The following is a 15,265-nucleotide window of genomic DNA, read 5'->3' on the forward strand; positions in this document are numbered from 1 at the left end:
AATTATTGTGATATAGTAGGATTTGAGGATTATGTGTATTGGTTCTGAAATTTGGAGCGGAGAAATAACCGGGCATTATGTTTAGGTGAAATTGAACCAAGGATTAAAATGGGTTTTATGTTTAGGTGAAATTGAACCAAGGATTAAAATGGAGTTGCTACTATTTTCTAGCAAAATTAATCACAACTCACAAACATGTAGGCTATTATCTTCATGCGTATTTTCTAACAAAATTAGTCGCAAACCGAATAAAAATTTTCCTAAGAAAGTAGGGATTTTGCAAACTCAGAAATTTATAGGTGCTACAAATAATCTCCAATGGTGTTATATAAACTCAAATATACATGCTATTAATTCTGAAACAAATTTGTAGTAAACATGTGCTGAGGACAGATGTAACAACAGATGTTAATCATTTAATATGACACTGAATTAGCAAAGAACTCAATCAATAGCCCTTTCAAAGATTAAAACATAAAAGGGCACTGAACAATCTGAAATTACATACAATTCTCTCAACCAACAAAAGGAGGAAGAAAAAGAAAGATACATACAGCTCTGTTTCTTCTCACCTTTCCCTACCAAATTATACCAACCATGATAAGCCTAAAAAAAATCATACATGGCATATCACAACAATGCAGAGCCTGTACAACTTCTAAGAAACAACAGCTGTTAGACTCTACAGACAATCATCATGTCATCAAATAGCAGACATGCAATCAATTTTCATCTTCGCTACTTAAACAATGTGCTCCCAAGGGTGATGATGGCGGTTCCATCACCCATAATCGTTGTCAGAGACATCTCTGTCTCAAGAATTCTGTCTAGTTCTGTCGCGACTAACCTCATCTTTGGCCTTCTTCTTGAAGATGGAGTCAGGCACTGAAAGGTGAGGCCAACAAACTCTTTCATACCTTCTGAGGTGAAATTGGCACCTAACCTTGGGTCAATTAGTTCGTTTGAACTGAAATGTCCTTCAATCTTTCAATGTGACAGGAAAATGGATGTCAGCTGGAGGTAGGATATGGAATATAATCGTGTGCAAGAAACTGCAATTCTCTTCTGAAAATGTTCTTATTTTTCCTTTTTTGAACTATATATCTCAGTTGAGGCAGGAAAGTAGCATCAAATGTCAAGGACCTCTTATGCCAAAAGGTGTGAAAAATGCTCCAATACGAATATTTCCTAACTGTTGATGAGGAAATCCCTGGCCATGGTTTATTAATAAAGTTATAACCACGGGGGCCTCCTCTGCTGTAGGTTTGATCCACACACATACACGAAAAAAAAAAACCTGGCCCACTGCCTAACAGACAAACAGTGGCATTTACCAAACATCCATAGTTACCACTTTTTTGTTGATGTGGACATAAACAAGCTATGACAGATTATATTGGACCAATAAATAAAAAGTTATGTTCTTTTCCAAGCAACAAAAGTAAGAACCTTCACACCATCTCTATAAATACTAAGGGATGAGCCTGAACACTGGGTTTAAGATATTTGAAACACAAAGTAGAAGTTTTTAGCTTTCTTTCTTCGTAACAATAGCTAAATGTCAATGGAAATTACCCACTGGGCCAGAGATTCTCTGGAATCTGGAGATATCAGGCAAGCAGCTTCCCTTCCAGTGATCAACTCCAAAAGGAAAACTCCAAAGCTGTACACATCGCTGCTTTCAGAAAACTGTAGCACCGATTGTACCCTAAGAACAAAGATGCGTAATGAAACATCAATGAATATATGACAGAATTAGTGACTAAATCATTCCAGAACTGCAAGACTTAGTTAGAATACATGAATTGAAGATCTTTTCCTAAAACTGTGATTGACTTGTGACAAAATTATTGTACAAGTTTTTCAAATATAAATATTATAGGGTAAAGCAGTGATCAGCATATTTATTGTCTTTCGGTCAAAAAACACATCTATTATCTGACATGAAAAATAGAAGATAAAAAGATGTGGTAATTATACTTACTCAGGATCTTGGTACACACTACTACTGAACCCATGAGATGGGCCGACGTCTTCGTATCCTCTAAGTAACCTAACAAGTCCAGCATCAGCCACCTTTGCAATGAAATTTTCATCAACCAACACATTGCTTGTCTTGAAATCCTTGTGAATCAAAGGAGGCACAAGAGTATGCAGATGATTGAGACCTGCAAATAAAAAAGAATTTATAATTCACGTCAACAAAGCAATCCTTGTGACTCAGAGGAGGCTCAGGATATGCAGATGACTCAAACCAGCAAATAAAAAAAAAATTATACTACTTATTACTTAATGTCTCCAAAGCAATTAGATAACTCACTTATGTTATTACCTTTAGCTGCTCCAATGGCTATTGAGAGCCTTTGTTTGAACTCAAGCCTTGTCATGGAGCTTTTCCCGGTATCTGGTAAAACGTACAAGGCTTTAGAAAGTATAGCAAGGGCACAAAAGCAAGTACCTAACTAAACATTACCATAGAGATGGCGAGAGACACTGCCATTGGGCAAGTACTCATACACTAGCATTTGTAGACCCCCTTCTTGGCAATAACCAATGAGAGTAACAATGTTCCGGTGACTAATCTCTGAAAGCTTCCTAACCTGCATTTTGCAAGGGGCACCAAAGAAGTTAATGGGAGTGCTGACATATGAGGCTGAAACAAATGCATTTACTTACCCGTCCCTATCTAATTTATGAAACTTTCTGGACTAGCAAACGACAACAATTGACACCAGACAGATCTTACTAGCTCCCAAACAAGCCATTTGACTAAAATGTTCACTCTATGCCCATAAATATGGCACACTTTAGTGAGATGCAGATGCAGTTAATTTCAGAATCCAATAGGAGTAACAGAAAGTACCACCAAACATTGAAGGAGACACCGAAAGAATCCAGACAACATACAAACACATGAGGAACAATTAAGACCAACACAGTTCAAGCTCAGGACACAGCTAAATTCCATTCTTCTATAAAAAAAAAAAGGAGTTCCAATCTTTCCCCCCCAACAACAATATCACCCTGATTCTGCATCCACATTTTACCTCTTCAGCGAATTCCTGCCTCGGCGCCCCAATGCGCTTCTTGATCGCGACGACGGAGCCGTCAAGGAGGAGGCCCTTGTACACCAGCCCGAAGCTGCCCAGGCCAACCAGGTTGGCCTCACTGAAGCTCTTGGTCGCCTGAGCCAGCTCGTCCAACGAGAATTGCCTCGCTCCCTGGTGCTCCGGCGCCGACGAGCTCCTGCCTCCCTTGCCCCACTCCACTGCCACCACGCACATTGGCACCACACATCAGCATCGAAATGGATGGAGGATACAAAAGGGGCCAAGAACTAAGAAACAATGGCGAACTGAGAGGCACCCAGGGTGGAAGGATCGGAGGAGCCGGTCTCGTCGGAGTTGCGGCCCCGGCGGCGGGCCATGCGCCGCGCGGCGCACCACAGCGCGGCCACGGCGGCGAGCAGGGCGACGCAGGCGGCGGCGATGCCAGCTACCTCGGCGACCGGCAGCGACATCCGGGCGGCGCCCGTGACATCGAATCGGCAAGGCCACGGTTTGTGGTCGTCGTCGTCAGAGCAAGAAGCAGCAGCAGCAGAAAGCGGAGCCCCGAAACCATCCCAAGCTGCCTAAGCAGCCGGCCAATCCATCATCATCGTCATCAGCGGGCGCATTGATGGAATGCGGGGCGAGAGCGAGCAGCGAGCGATCTTTGTCCGAATCGGGAGCTAATCTATCTACCCCGCTGCCAAGAAGAAGCGGCGGCGCTTTAAAGAGGAGAGGGGAGGGGGAGTGGACCGGGGTGGAGGAGGAGGAGGAGGAGCGCCACACCCACACCCACATGGAGATGGTAAGACAGCGGGGGGTTGTTGAGGAATGGGATGGGAGCCATCGCCGCGGGCGTGCTGGTGGCCTGGTGCTGCCCCCCCCCCCCCCCCCCCCCCCCACCCCCATGTGTGCGCGCGCGCGTCGGGCGGCGTGGTGGCCGTAGCCGCGTAGGGCCGGCCTCGGCGACGCTGGGGTTTGGCTTGGTGGTGGTGGGGGACTAGCTCCAAATGTTATTTCTAAGCGCCTAGGGGTTGTTTGGATAGTGACCATATTTTGCCACAACTTTGGCAAGCTACTTTGACCAACTTAGCCTAGTGTTTGCTTGGTTGCCACATCTTTATCATGTCACAATTTTTTATTTTGTGACCCCACTTGTCATAAGCACATACCTTTGCCAACATTTGCCTAACTTGTGGCCAAGAATTTCTTAGCCACATAAATTGTGGCATGCCACACCTTAGCTATATAGCAATTTGGTAAATTGAAACAAACATCCAAACAGCCCCTCAGTACCTCTGTAAAAAAAAAAACTCCCTCCGTTCTTAAAAAAAACTCAATCTAGAACTAAAAAAGAGGTTGTTGTAGGATCGTATCACAAGAACTAAACCAACCAGAGGGGGGGTGAATGGTTGGTATACCCAAAAACCGAAAACTTTTAGCGGAAATAAAAGTTACCCTCAATTTCGATGAGATCGGTCTGACCGAAGCAGATTAGCCGGTCTGACCGAAGTGTAGCCGCCGGTCTGACCGGTGTTGATCTACCAGTCTAACCGCCGAGATCGCCTGCTACTCGCTGTCGCCGCCGTCGTCCTGACCGCCGTGCTCCCGCCAGTCTGACCGCCGCAATGCCGCTGGTCTGACCGCCGGTGAGTTGTTGGTTAGACCGCCGAAACCCGGTGAAACACAAATCGAAGAACTCTTAAAGTAGATGACAACTTTATTGATTCTCTCTGTGTTTACAAAGTGCACCAACAGCACTCCTTACAAAAATTTCGACTAAACTCGAAACCCTAACTCAAAACTCAACTCAATTACTCTTTAAAGCGATACAGGGAAGCCTCACGCTCCCCCTCTATTTATACATGAGGTAGGCAGCCTAAATCCACGAACCAAACTCATACTAGGAGTCCTAAACACCTTAGGAAACCCTCTAGTACAAGAAAGAAACTTTATATAACCAATCGTACCAATTTTGGACTCCTTCCAAATTCAACTCCGCATCCCATACGCACACAATAACTCCATCATATGCCATATGGAATCTCCATCAACCACGTGCATCAACTCTAGCCTAAGTATCCCGCATGATCTCTGACCACCACGGACGTTGCCTTATCCCCAAGCCGATTCCCGGTCCATGACCGCAAATACTCTCCCGAGACATCGAGTCACCTACACATGGAACAAACAAAGAAACCATATTCTTAGACCAAGCTATCTCCAACTTGACTCATTAGCAGCAAACAATAGTATTACATACGTATAGTATCCATCTAGAAGTCATAATCAAGAAATAAACTCGGATATCCAAACAAACAACCCGAAACCGACACAGCGTCGACCGGTCAGACCGCAGGCTGGCCAGTCCGACCGCTCGATCACCGCCGGTCTGACCGGCATACACAACCCGGTCTAACCGGTCACATAAAATAATGAACCCTGCGATCACCTGTGAATCCAATCATCTCCAAAACCACTTCGTGAATAAATTCCAAATAACAAAACCAATAATCTCCAATGCCCAATTATTCATCACAGAATAATAATAAAAAACACCTTTGATTTTACAGTTGTGGGTTACACTCATACGCATCCCCTTCTAAGTTGAGTTATACGCATCCCCTTCTAAGTTGAGTTTTTTTAGACAGAGAGAGTACTGCCTTACCTCTGTACCATGTTACTATTACTTGGTGCTTAGAGTTTTTGTTTGTAATGTTGGATTATTTGTCTTATTTAAAGATTTTTTTAATTATTATTTATTTTGTTTGTGACTTACTTTATTATCAAAAGTACTTTAAGTATGACTTATTATTTTTTATATTTGCATTAATTTTTCAAGTAAAACGAATGGTTAAACGTTGCAAGTAAAAAGTTAAAGCAACATCTATTATGGACGGATGTAGTAACGTACAAAGCAATGTGCTCCCTTCTAGTCCAACGAATCTAACCAGAGAATTGTGTAGATCATTGTATTAGAAGGGGTCACATCTTCTCCTAGGTTAAATTTTTTTGGATGGAGAGAATACTTTGTTCTAAAATAAAATAGAGTTATTTCTTCTCATTTCAACCAATCACAATAAGTTTCTTTTACATACTTTATCTTTTCAACTAATCACACGTTTCCAATCATTCTCATATTTTCTTAATACTTGTGACAATATCAAAAAATATTTATATTTTGGGACTAGGATTTAGGGTAGGGGCATTTAACTATATACAACTTTTAATATGTGACGATTAAGGATCTGCCAGTCACAATATATAACATGTGGGCCCTCATATGTGTCCAGTGGTAAATTCCTTATTGTCACTTGTAAGAGTAGCAATTAGTTAAATATCTCTGTTCGGTAGGGTTCCAATTTCTAGGTTTAATTTTAGAAATTGAGTTTGGAGTGAAGTTGAGCTACCTAAAACGCAGCTTCGCTTCTCTAATTCATTTTGTGAGAATACTTTAGCCAGCTTCACTGCCTTTTTGAGTGAAACTGTAACCATTTGGTTAAACTCCAGCTCTAAAAGAAGTGGAGCTAAAGTTGAAGGTGTGCCAAACGGGCCCCTAGATATAGGAGAAATCTAAGAGTCTTAGAGAGTGTCTAATACACTATTACTTAAGTTACTCTCTTTAACCCAGAATAAATTAATCTATTAGTGAAAATGACACATCCTAGTCCTGTTTAGATTCATAGACTATTGGCAAACTGATCTTTGCCCGAATGGTAAAAATGACATTTGTCCCGTTCAAATAGGAACCGGGACTAAAGAATTTCTATAGCCCCGGTTCAAAAACCTAACGACACTTTATGATACCAACTGGGGCTGATATTGAAAAAAAGAGCACGGGAGGAAAAGAGCCGAGCGTGTGTGTCCTTTTTCTTTTTTCTCCCATTATCTTCTTGTCCTTATCTTCTCCCCTTCCCCTCTCCTCCCCCTCAGTTGTAACGTACGACGGTGACGGGCGGCAGCGTTGGTGGCAGGAGGTGCCTGAGGGGCAACGACAGCGCCCTCCCCTCTGCCGGATCCAGCAAGAGGGGAGGCAACAGACGGTGGCGGCAGGCGGTGATGTGGAGTGGTGTTGGCATTATTTGTGAATTTGTTGTGAATTTGCAAAATTTTTTAGATGATTCGTGAATTTGTGAATGAATTTTGTTGTTGAGTATGATTTTTTGTGGATGATTTTATTGCTGAGGTGGCCGATCTGTGATGTCTAATTTGTAGCAACTCGATTAGATGATTTTGATTAGATTTTGTCTGATCTGTGATGATTTTGATTTGTAGCAACTCAATATGTGATGTCTGATTAGATGATTTTGATGTGGGGGTTTAGGGATGTCGGGAGCAACTCGATGTGCGCCGAGTTCGGCTCGAAATTAATATGCAAGTAGCAAATAACAATTAAAAAAGAAAAAAAATAAACAACCGGTTTAGTCCTGGATTGGGCATCCCGGTTGCATACCCGAGACTTAAGAGGTTGAGAACCGGGACTAAAGATGGGTTCCCCAATAGTGATAGTATTAGGATGTGTCACATCTAATACTAGATTAATTTTTTTCTACAAACTTGATCAAACTTAAAGCAATTTAACTTTGATCAAAATCAAAACGACTTAAAAGTGTGAAACAGAGTGAGTACTGGTTAGGGTGGTTTTAGTCAACTAGGATTGCTTCATGGTTCCTAGCAATCCAATCTTCATTTCTGCAACCCAACGTCCATTAGTTCAAAAGTTCAGATCTAAGTTAGGGTTTTTATTTATCAAACTTTCTCAAAAAGATTTAGGTCTAAATTTATCATGGATATATCATAAAACTATATATTTAATCTATGAAATAAAATTTGTGCGTGTCAGTAGTGCAGGGAGATACTCCTTCGTCTCATAAAAATATAAATTTAATACTGAACATGACATATAATATCTTAGTATTATAAACCTGAAAAGATGTTTATCTAGATTTATATTATTAAGATGTGTCACGTCTGATATTAAAGTGATTTTTATGAGACAAATGAAGTACATCCTTAGTTTTTTTATATCTAAAAGAGAGGATACATGATGAAATATCGTGCCAAAGAAACAACGACCGAAAAGGGACATCCGGACATGAGCTGATGGGAGGAGAGAGAGAGAGATGGTGATCGTCTGTGAGAGAGAGAGAGAGAGAGAGAGAGATGGTTGACAGGAGAAAACGAGAGAATCTGCTGGCTCTGGAGGAGGCCATTGCCCATTGCTGTCGATCGTCCGATGTCCTGTCGTCCATCTCTCTCGCGTCTCCAGTAGTATTGACACGCAAACATTGGTTGCTGTCGTCGCGTCAGAGATCCTGCCTGCCGGTGCACCGAATCGGCGAATCCCTCCTCGTTTGCAGGATCTTGATTTGCTCTTATGTCACCTACAGTACAAGCTACCCAAAATGAGGAACCTCACGCAGGCCATACATCCTCTCCAACAGTGAGAAGTTGCTTTAAGGGTGTTCTTAGTTCATTAGGACATCTACAATGTATCACTAAAGTGGACATTATACAATAAATGCAGCTCTAAGGGCAGTCAATATACACTGTGTAGGTAGTCCATATAACATTAATTGCTAAAGTAGTCCTTAGAATGGGCTGGCCACAAGGAAATAAAATACAATACCTTTTGAGTTCACTGTGTACAAATGAATATAAAATCTAAAGCAGTTGGTGCTGGTGTGTGAGCAGCCGAGCAGGTGTCCGATGAAGTAGCCTTTGGTGCTGGGTGTTGGCTCTCCTTCTCTATGCTCCTATAAAACAGACCAACAAGAGATTTCAGTTTGTATCTCTTCATTTCATCAGGAGATGGATTCATCCAACCAAAAATTCATAGATCTTCTCAGTCAAGACTCTCCAAACCATGCAGAAAAGCCTAGCCACAACTCCCCTCCCCAACAATTCCCCAATAATTTTCCCCAATCTCAGTTTACCCAAAGCTTCAACCCACATTTTTTACACAATTTCTATCCATTTCGTTCCCCAAGCAACTATCCACCATATGGTCATTCCCCTCCCAGCTTTCAAGGTACTCCTCCAAGCTTTCAAGGTATTCCACATCAAGGAAATTGGGCACAACCTAATTTAGCCAGCTTACAAGGTTTCCATTTGCAAGAAAATATGGTGCACTCACCAAATGAACTGCAAACCACCAATCAATATTTGCACTGCAATACCCCTTAGTTAGAGCCACTGTCAACAGTTCTTCCCATGGGTCGGAGTCATCGACTCCCTGCTGTAACACCCTGAAAATTCGACCGACAAAAATCTAAACTCTAAAAATACGGATTTTCAAAAACTTTTTAAATTAATTGCATCATGCCGATCCTATTCGCCTATTTTATTTGGATTTGATCTCGAAGTTTATTAACCGTGAGTAAAGAATAGTTAATTAGGAAAAAAACCATAAAAACAAGTTGGTAAAATAAATATAAATTAAAATAAATATTAGGTGTGGATAGAAATAAATAAAATATTATCGCAACCATATTTGGATCAATTAAATTTAAATACGATGGGATAAGAATTAACCCTAATTAATACCCAAATAAATTATATAAAAATAAAATATGAGTAATATTAATCTAGGGTGGATTCATTAGTTAAAATAACACAAATATTGATTAAACTTCCTATATACAAAAATTAGGAATTGTTGAATCAAATTTATATGGAAAATACACTAAAATCGGGATAAATAGAAAAGTCACTGTTCATTGCACTCCAGGTGCTCGACACGGTCCCCCTAGCCCCGCCCCCTCCCCTGCCGCGTGCGCCGCTCGCCGCGCGCCGCCCGCCTGTGCGCCGCTCGCCCGCGCGCCGCTCGCCCGCCGCGCCGCCGTCGCCATCATCGCCGTCGCATCGCCGTCGGCCTCGCGCCGCGTGCCGCCGCCTCGCGCCCCGCGCCGCGCGCCCGCCTGCCGCCACGCGCCCATCCCGTCGCCGCGCCGCGCGCTCGTCCCGCGCCGCGCTACCGTCGCGTCACCGCCCGTCGCGTCCCGCCCCGAGCCGCGCGCCGCCGCTGTCGCCGCCGCCGTCGACGTCCCGTCGCCGTGCGTCCCGTCGCCGCCCCGAGCGCCGTGCCGCCCCTGCCGCGCCGCGCCAACGTCGCCGCTGCCGCCCGACGCGTCATCCCGAGAACCGTGCCGCCGCCTCGCGCCCCGCGCCCGTGCCGTCACGCGTCGCTCGCTGCCATCCCGTCGCGCCGTCCCATCGCCGCTGCTGCCGCCCGCCGTCGCGTCGTCGCTGCCGAGCCGTCGCCGTCTCTGCTCCGCGCCCCGCGCCGCGCCGCGCGCCGTCCCGTCGCCGCGTCGCCGTCAAGCCCGCGCCGCGCCGTCGCTGTCGCGCCATGCCGTCGTGTCGCCGCCCATCGCATCCCGCCCCGAGCCGCGTGCCACCGCTGTCGCCGTCGCCATCGACGTCCCGTCGCCGCGCGCGTCCCACCGCCACCTCGCGCCCCGCGCCGCCGCTGCCATGCTGTCGCCGCGCCGCGCGCCCGCCTGCCGCCGCGCGACCGTCCCGTCGCCGCGCCATCGTCCTGCCGCCGTCGCATCGCCGCCTCGCGCCCCGCGCTCGCGCGTCGCGTCGCCGCGTCGAGCCCCGCGCCGCCACCTCGAGCCCCACGCCGCCATCGCGTCGCCGCCCGCGCGTCGCCGTCGTTCCGTCCCGTGCGCCGCCGTCGCGTCGCCATTACGCCGCCGCCCCTCCCCCTCTCCTCCTCCCCTCTCTACAAATACCCCCCCCCTCTCTCCATTCTCCTTCACCCCATCTCACCCTTCCTCCCCTCTCCCCTCTCCACTGCACCGCCGTTCCCGTGCCGCCGCGCCGCCACCTTCGAAGCCGCCGCGCCGTCGGCCCGGAACCGCCGCGCCGTGCGTCGCCGCCGTGCGCCGTCGTCGCACCGCCGTCACCGCCACCGCCGTCGTCGCCGCTGCCGCCGTCGGTGAGCCGCCCTCCTTCCCCCTCGCGCCCACCGCCGCCGCCGCTCGGGTAGGAGGGAGAGCCGAGAGAGAGAGGAAAAGAGAGGCTGGGAGGGAGAGGAAGAGAGAGAAAAGAAGGGAGAAGAAGAGAGAGAAAAGAAGGAAAAAGAGAAAAAAAAAAAGAAAAGAAAGGAAAAGAGAAAAAGGGAGAAAAAGGAAAAGAGAAAAATAAATAGAAAATTTGGAAGAAAATTAGGGAGGTTAATAGTTTAGAAAATTTAAAATAATTAGAATTTAATTATAGAATAATCATGGTCGTAGAATTGCAAAATTTAATTATTCTTGGTAATTTCTAAAAGAAATCAATTCGCAGTAGTAATTTAGATATAATTAACAATTAGATGAATCTTTTTAGACTATTATAGATCATTTTTGGATAATCTCTATAAGTAATCGATTCACGGTAGAAATTCGGATTTAATCGCTAGGAATTTTAGACGAATATTGTATTTAATCGTATAGTCATAGACTAAATTAAAACGTATAATATTATAAGATAATTTTAGGATTCCGTCCTACATTTAGCTCGCGATAGAAATTTCTAAACTATTATATGGATATAATGCTCGGGTAGATTAAATTAAAAACTTACGATAACAAAATATTTATACCCGCAAAATAGTTTAGGATATTAAAAATCGAAATTGGGTTTCCCCTAGTTTGCGAATAGTAGAGTTAATATAAAAGAATCAACTTTCGCATTCGACTTCCATTTGAATTTATTTGGATTTTTATTTGAATTCTAACCGAATTCAAATCAATTTTCGCACGTAACTATAGAGCCCGAGGGAGTTGCGGATCCAAGTGAAGGCCAAGACCCGCAAGACTTTGAGCAAGGCAAGTCATCACTATTCCTTGATCACGTTGATCCCAATTGCGAAATTGTTTTGTTTACAAATAAAAATTGCATGCAATGATGAACATCCTACTTGCGATTATGCCATGCCTTGATTATTGTTTACCCCTTATTCCTTCGTAACCATGTTTACGTATGAGTCCCTAGTCAACTATGACAAATGCTTAGAAATGCTATTCTAGAATCATGTATACTCATATTTATCAAATGCTATATGCTTGGGCAATTACCTTTGGGAAGGTAATTGAGATGTGGCATGTGGAGACATGAGCACCACATTGCCATGATATTGATGACATGATTTGTGAAAGGAGAAATAAAACTAAACAACTGTTTTCGACTGGGGCGGACGGAGGATTTGGGTGGTATCTGGAAAAGGCTAGTACCGTCCCCGGTCAATTAAGGACCGAGCCATGAAGTTAAGCATGAAACGACCCCCGTACAACCGTACTTCTCGAATGGGTATAGACCTAGCGGATTAGATAGCCGAGCGGAGGCAGTATCCCTGCATAGATGGTTCACCCCTGAGTGAGGCAGGTGCGCTACGATGGGACAGCCGTTGAGGTAGGGCCGAGAGGCGTGCCCTACATCGGTGTCGCCATTGGTAGGACTGCCATGAGTGTGTGAGAGAGAGAACTTAACTTGAACCATAATTTAATATGTGTGTGAGACTTCTCTTTCCCGGGAGCGCCAGAACTCCTCTCACTGCTAGAAACATGGACGCCTAGAGTGCATGAGGATTTAAGTTCATGGAGCGGGTACTGCCAATGCGAGGTTATCGAAAAGCTTTGCCGTGACGCGTCTCATGTGTTGGGACGAGGCTCATGTGTTGGGCAGTCGCGGAGTGCGGGTAAAGTGTACATCCTCTGCAGTGTGAGTAAACCAAATCTATTCGAATAGCCGTGCTCGCGGTTATTGAGCACCGGGACATGTATTACACTTGGCTAGACTCTAAATTCTTAACTTGTGTGGGATGGGATATTGCATGATGAATTTTATGCTGATGGAGCCACTTCCTAAGAGGAAGGAAGGTGGACGTCCTCAGAAAACCATGACTACTCAATGGCGGGAAGCTATCCTTGGGATCACAATGGATGGTGGACAGAACCGTCATTGTTTAATATGAACACTGGTACTAAAATTTGATTAGTCTGTGCTAGGTCTTAGGCTTGCGAAAAGAATTACAAAACCGGCTTTGCGCAAAGGAACCATAGCTATCCTCTGAATACCCTTATCATGTGCATTTCTTGCTGTGGTGGCTTGCTGAGTACGGTTGGTACTCACCCTTGCAAATATAAAATTAATCAGAAGCGGGAGATGAAGCTTCGGAGGATCCCTATGCCTACTACCAGGAGGGAGAAGAAGACGATGGCGCTCAGTAGGTCTTAGTTACGGTCGTTGCCTGTGGCAATGGCATGCCGCTGCCTGAATTCCGCTGCCTCATCTATTTCTGTTTTTGGATGTATTCCGGACCGCTCGGTTCGATGATTTAAGAGAATGCCTGCGGGCTTATGATGTAATAATTAGCACTGGACTCTCGTGTATGTGCTTTTGGGTATTTCAGCTATGAACTCGTGTGTACCAGACTACTTGATCCAGGGAAATGGTACTGTTTACACGAATGATTCCTGTTATAAAAACGGGGGTCCACAGAGCTGGTATCAGAGCCATACGACTGTAGGAAAAGACCAAAAGGCGCCCCACCCCTTTCCTAAGCTTGGCCAAGGGAGAAATTCCCATTTAGTAATACTTTCAAAAATAAAAAAAAAACGCTATGTTTACAAAACTCGGAACGATTTTCATCCTACTCTTAACTATTTTCTTCATAAAACAAGTTTTACTCATAGCTAACTTTGGGTTTTTCTTAAACTTAGATGGCAGACCAGGATTCACCCGCTACCTGGGAGTTGAGCTTACCTCAATCAGAGGGGTATGTCATTGAGCTGCATCGGATGTTGAGGCGTCTGCGATACTCTGGGTTCCCATCATACCGAGTGAGACAGTGTGGTTCAGTTTGGGAGGCTCGGGTCGAGGTTCACCCCCGAGTCCCATCCGAGTTGGATTATAGTTTTCAGACACGTCACTACCGAGACTTGCCAGAGACCGCGATGCAGGATGCAGCCCGGGAGGCCTTCCTCCGACTCAGCTCTATCCACCGAGCTGAGTTAGCGAGTACCGAGTTTGCTCATCACCCGTTCCGGGAGGAGGGCAACTCAGTTTGCACAGTTCAGGACACGCCCTGCTGCTACAACCCAATGGTGACTCGGTTGTCACGATGGGCTGAGGCAGTAGATGACTACTACGAGGAGGCTCTGTTGGAGATTGACGACCACCAGAGACGTATGGGAGAGTTAGAGACTGAGGTGACCGACCTCACAGCGCAGCAGCTTCAGCTGGAGGAGGAGCACCAGGCTTGGGGCAGTGAGATAGACTCACTGAAGGCACAGCTCCAGGTCCACGGCGACCAGTTCCAGCAGTTATCTGACCAGTACAACGACCGCCGCGGGATGATGGATACACTGGAGGAGCAGCTGAGAGAGAGTCAGGAGCACGTCAGCCAGCTGGAGGAGCAGCTTCGAGCAGCCACGATCAGCACCACAGGGGCTTCTACTTCCACAGCAGTAGGCCGTGACCGCTACTTCTTCCTCACCCCGCCGTACCCACCAGCGTTCCACGCTCTTCTGGGAGAGGCTAGTATGCTAGCTACCGAGTCAGCACCTTACCTGGTGGACCCGACGGTGACACAGCCACCTGCCCCGGAGATTGTGCACACTCCACTGATCCCTACACCTTCTCCGCAGCTGGGTTCTAGTTTGGAGACTTCGATCCAGGTCGACTCCAAGACAGAGGGGACTGACACCGAGCCAGAGATCGAACCAGACATCACTGACCCTTCAGAGGATGAGACCCCTGTTCCCCGCATCACCTTCCTCGGAGGCCCTCGCACCCTCAGCACTGCTCGCAAGAGCACACGACCTCCGGGCAAGAGGCCCAAGCCAGATCCAGAGGCCACTACTTCTGAGCCGTGGGGACTCAGGTTTGCGCGTGCCAGCGACCACCCTCTACCCGCCCCAGGATCCTGCGGATGGCTGGATGACTAGACTGGAGGATTATTGCAGCTTCGATCTCGCTTCAGTTAGTTTTTGGATAGCATGCGAGACACCCCCCCTCCCTACCTAGATGGACGAGTAGTTTGATGATTAGTTCAATGTATCTTTGGATGAATCTTATTTGGACTGCGTATGTATGCAGTCGATTGCATCATGATTTATGTACTATTTGTGAAACTCTGTGATGTTATTTATGATATCTATTGTTGTTGTGTTATAAATGAGTTTATTCCACCATGCTGGCAAAACAAAGTTCACATCAAAACAATC

The 15,265-nt window shown here is 45.8% G+C and overlaps 1 protein-coding gene across 1 annotated transcript; it reads right to left on the bottom strand.

Annotated features, from left to right (window-relative positions):
* Window positions 1-408: 408 nt before the first annotated feature.
* Window positions 409-3,915, bottom strand: LOC127775162 (probable receptor-like protein kinase At2g39360). Its single transcript, XM_052301484.1, has 7 exons — window positions 3,367-3,915; window positions 3,048-3,268; window positions 2,474-2,600; window positions 2,333-2,404; window positions 1,985-2,168; window positions 1,576-1,708; window positions 409-984 (listed from the first exon to the last, which is right to left on the bottom strand). The coding sequence occupies exons 1-7, from the start codon at window positions 3,518-3,520 to the stop codon at window positions 739-741; spliced, it is 1,137 nt and encodes a 378-aa protein (XP_052157444.1). The 5' UTR covers window positions 3,521-3,915; the 3' UTR covers window positions 409-738.
* Window positions 3,916-15,265: the final 11,350 nt, after the last annotated feature.

This window comes from Oryza glaberrima, chromosome 5, assembly GCF_000147395.1.
Source record: "Oryza glaberrima chromosome 5, OglaRS2, whole genome shotgun sequence".
Classification (NCBI taxonomy): domain Eukaryota; kingdom Viridiplantae; phylum Streptophyta; class Magnoliopsida; order Poales; family Poaceae; genus Oryza; species Oryza glaberrima.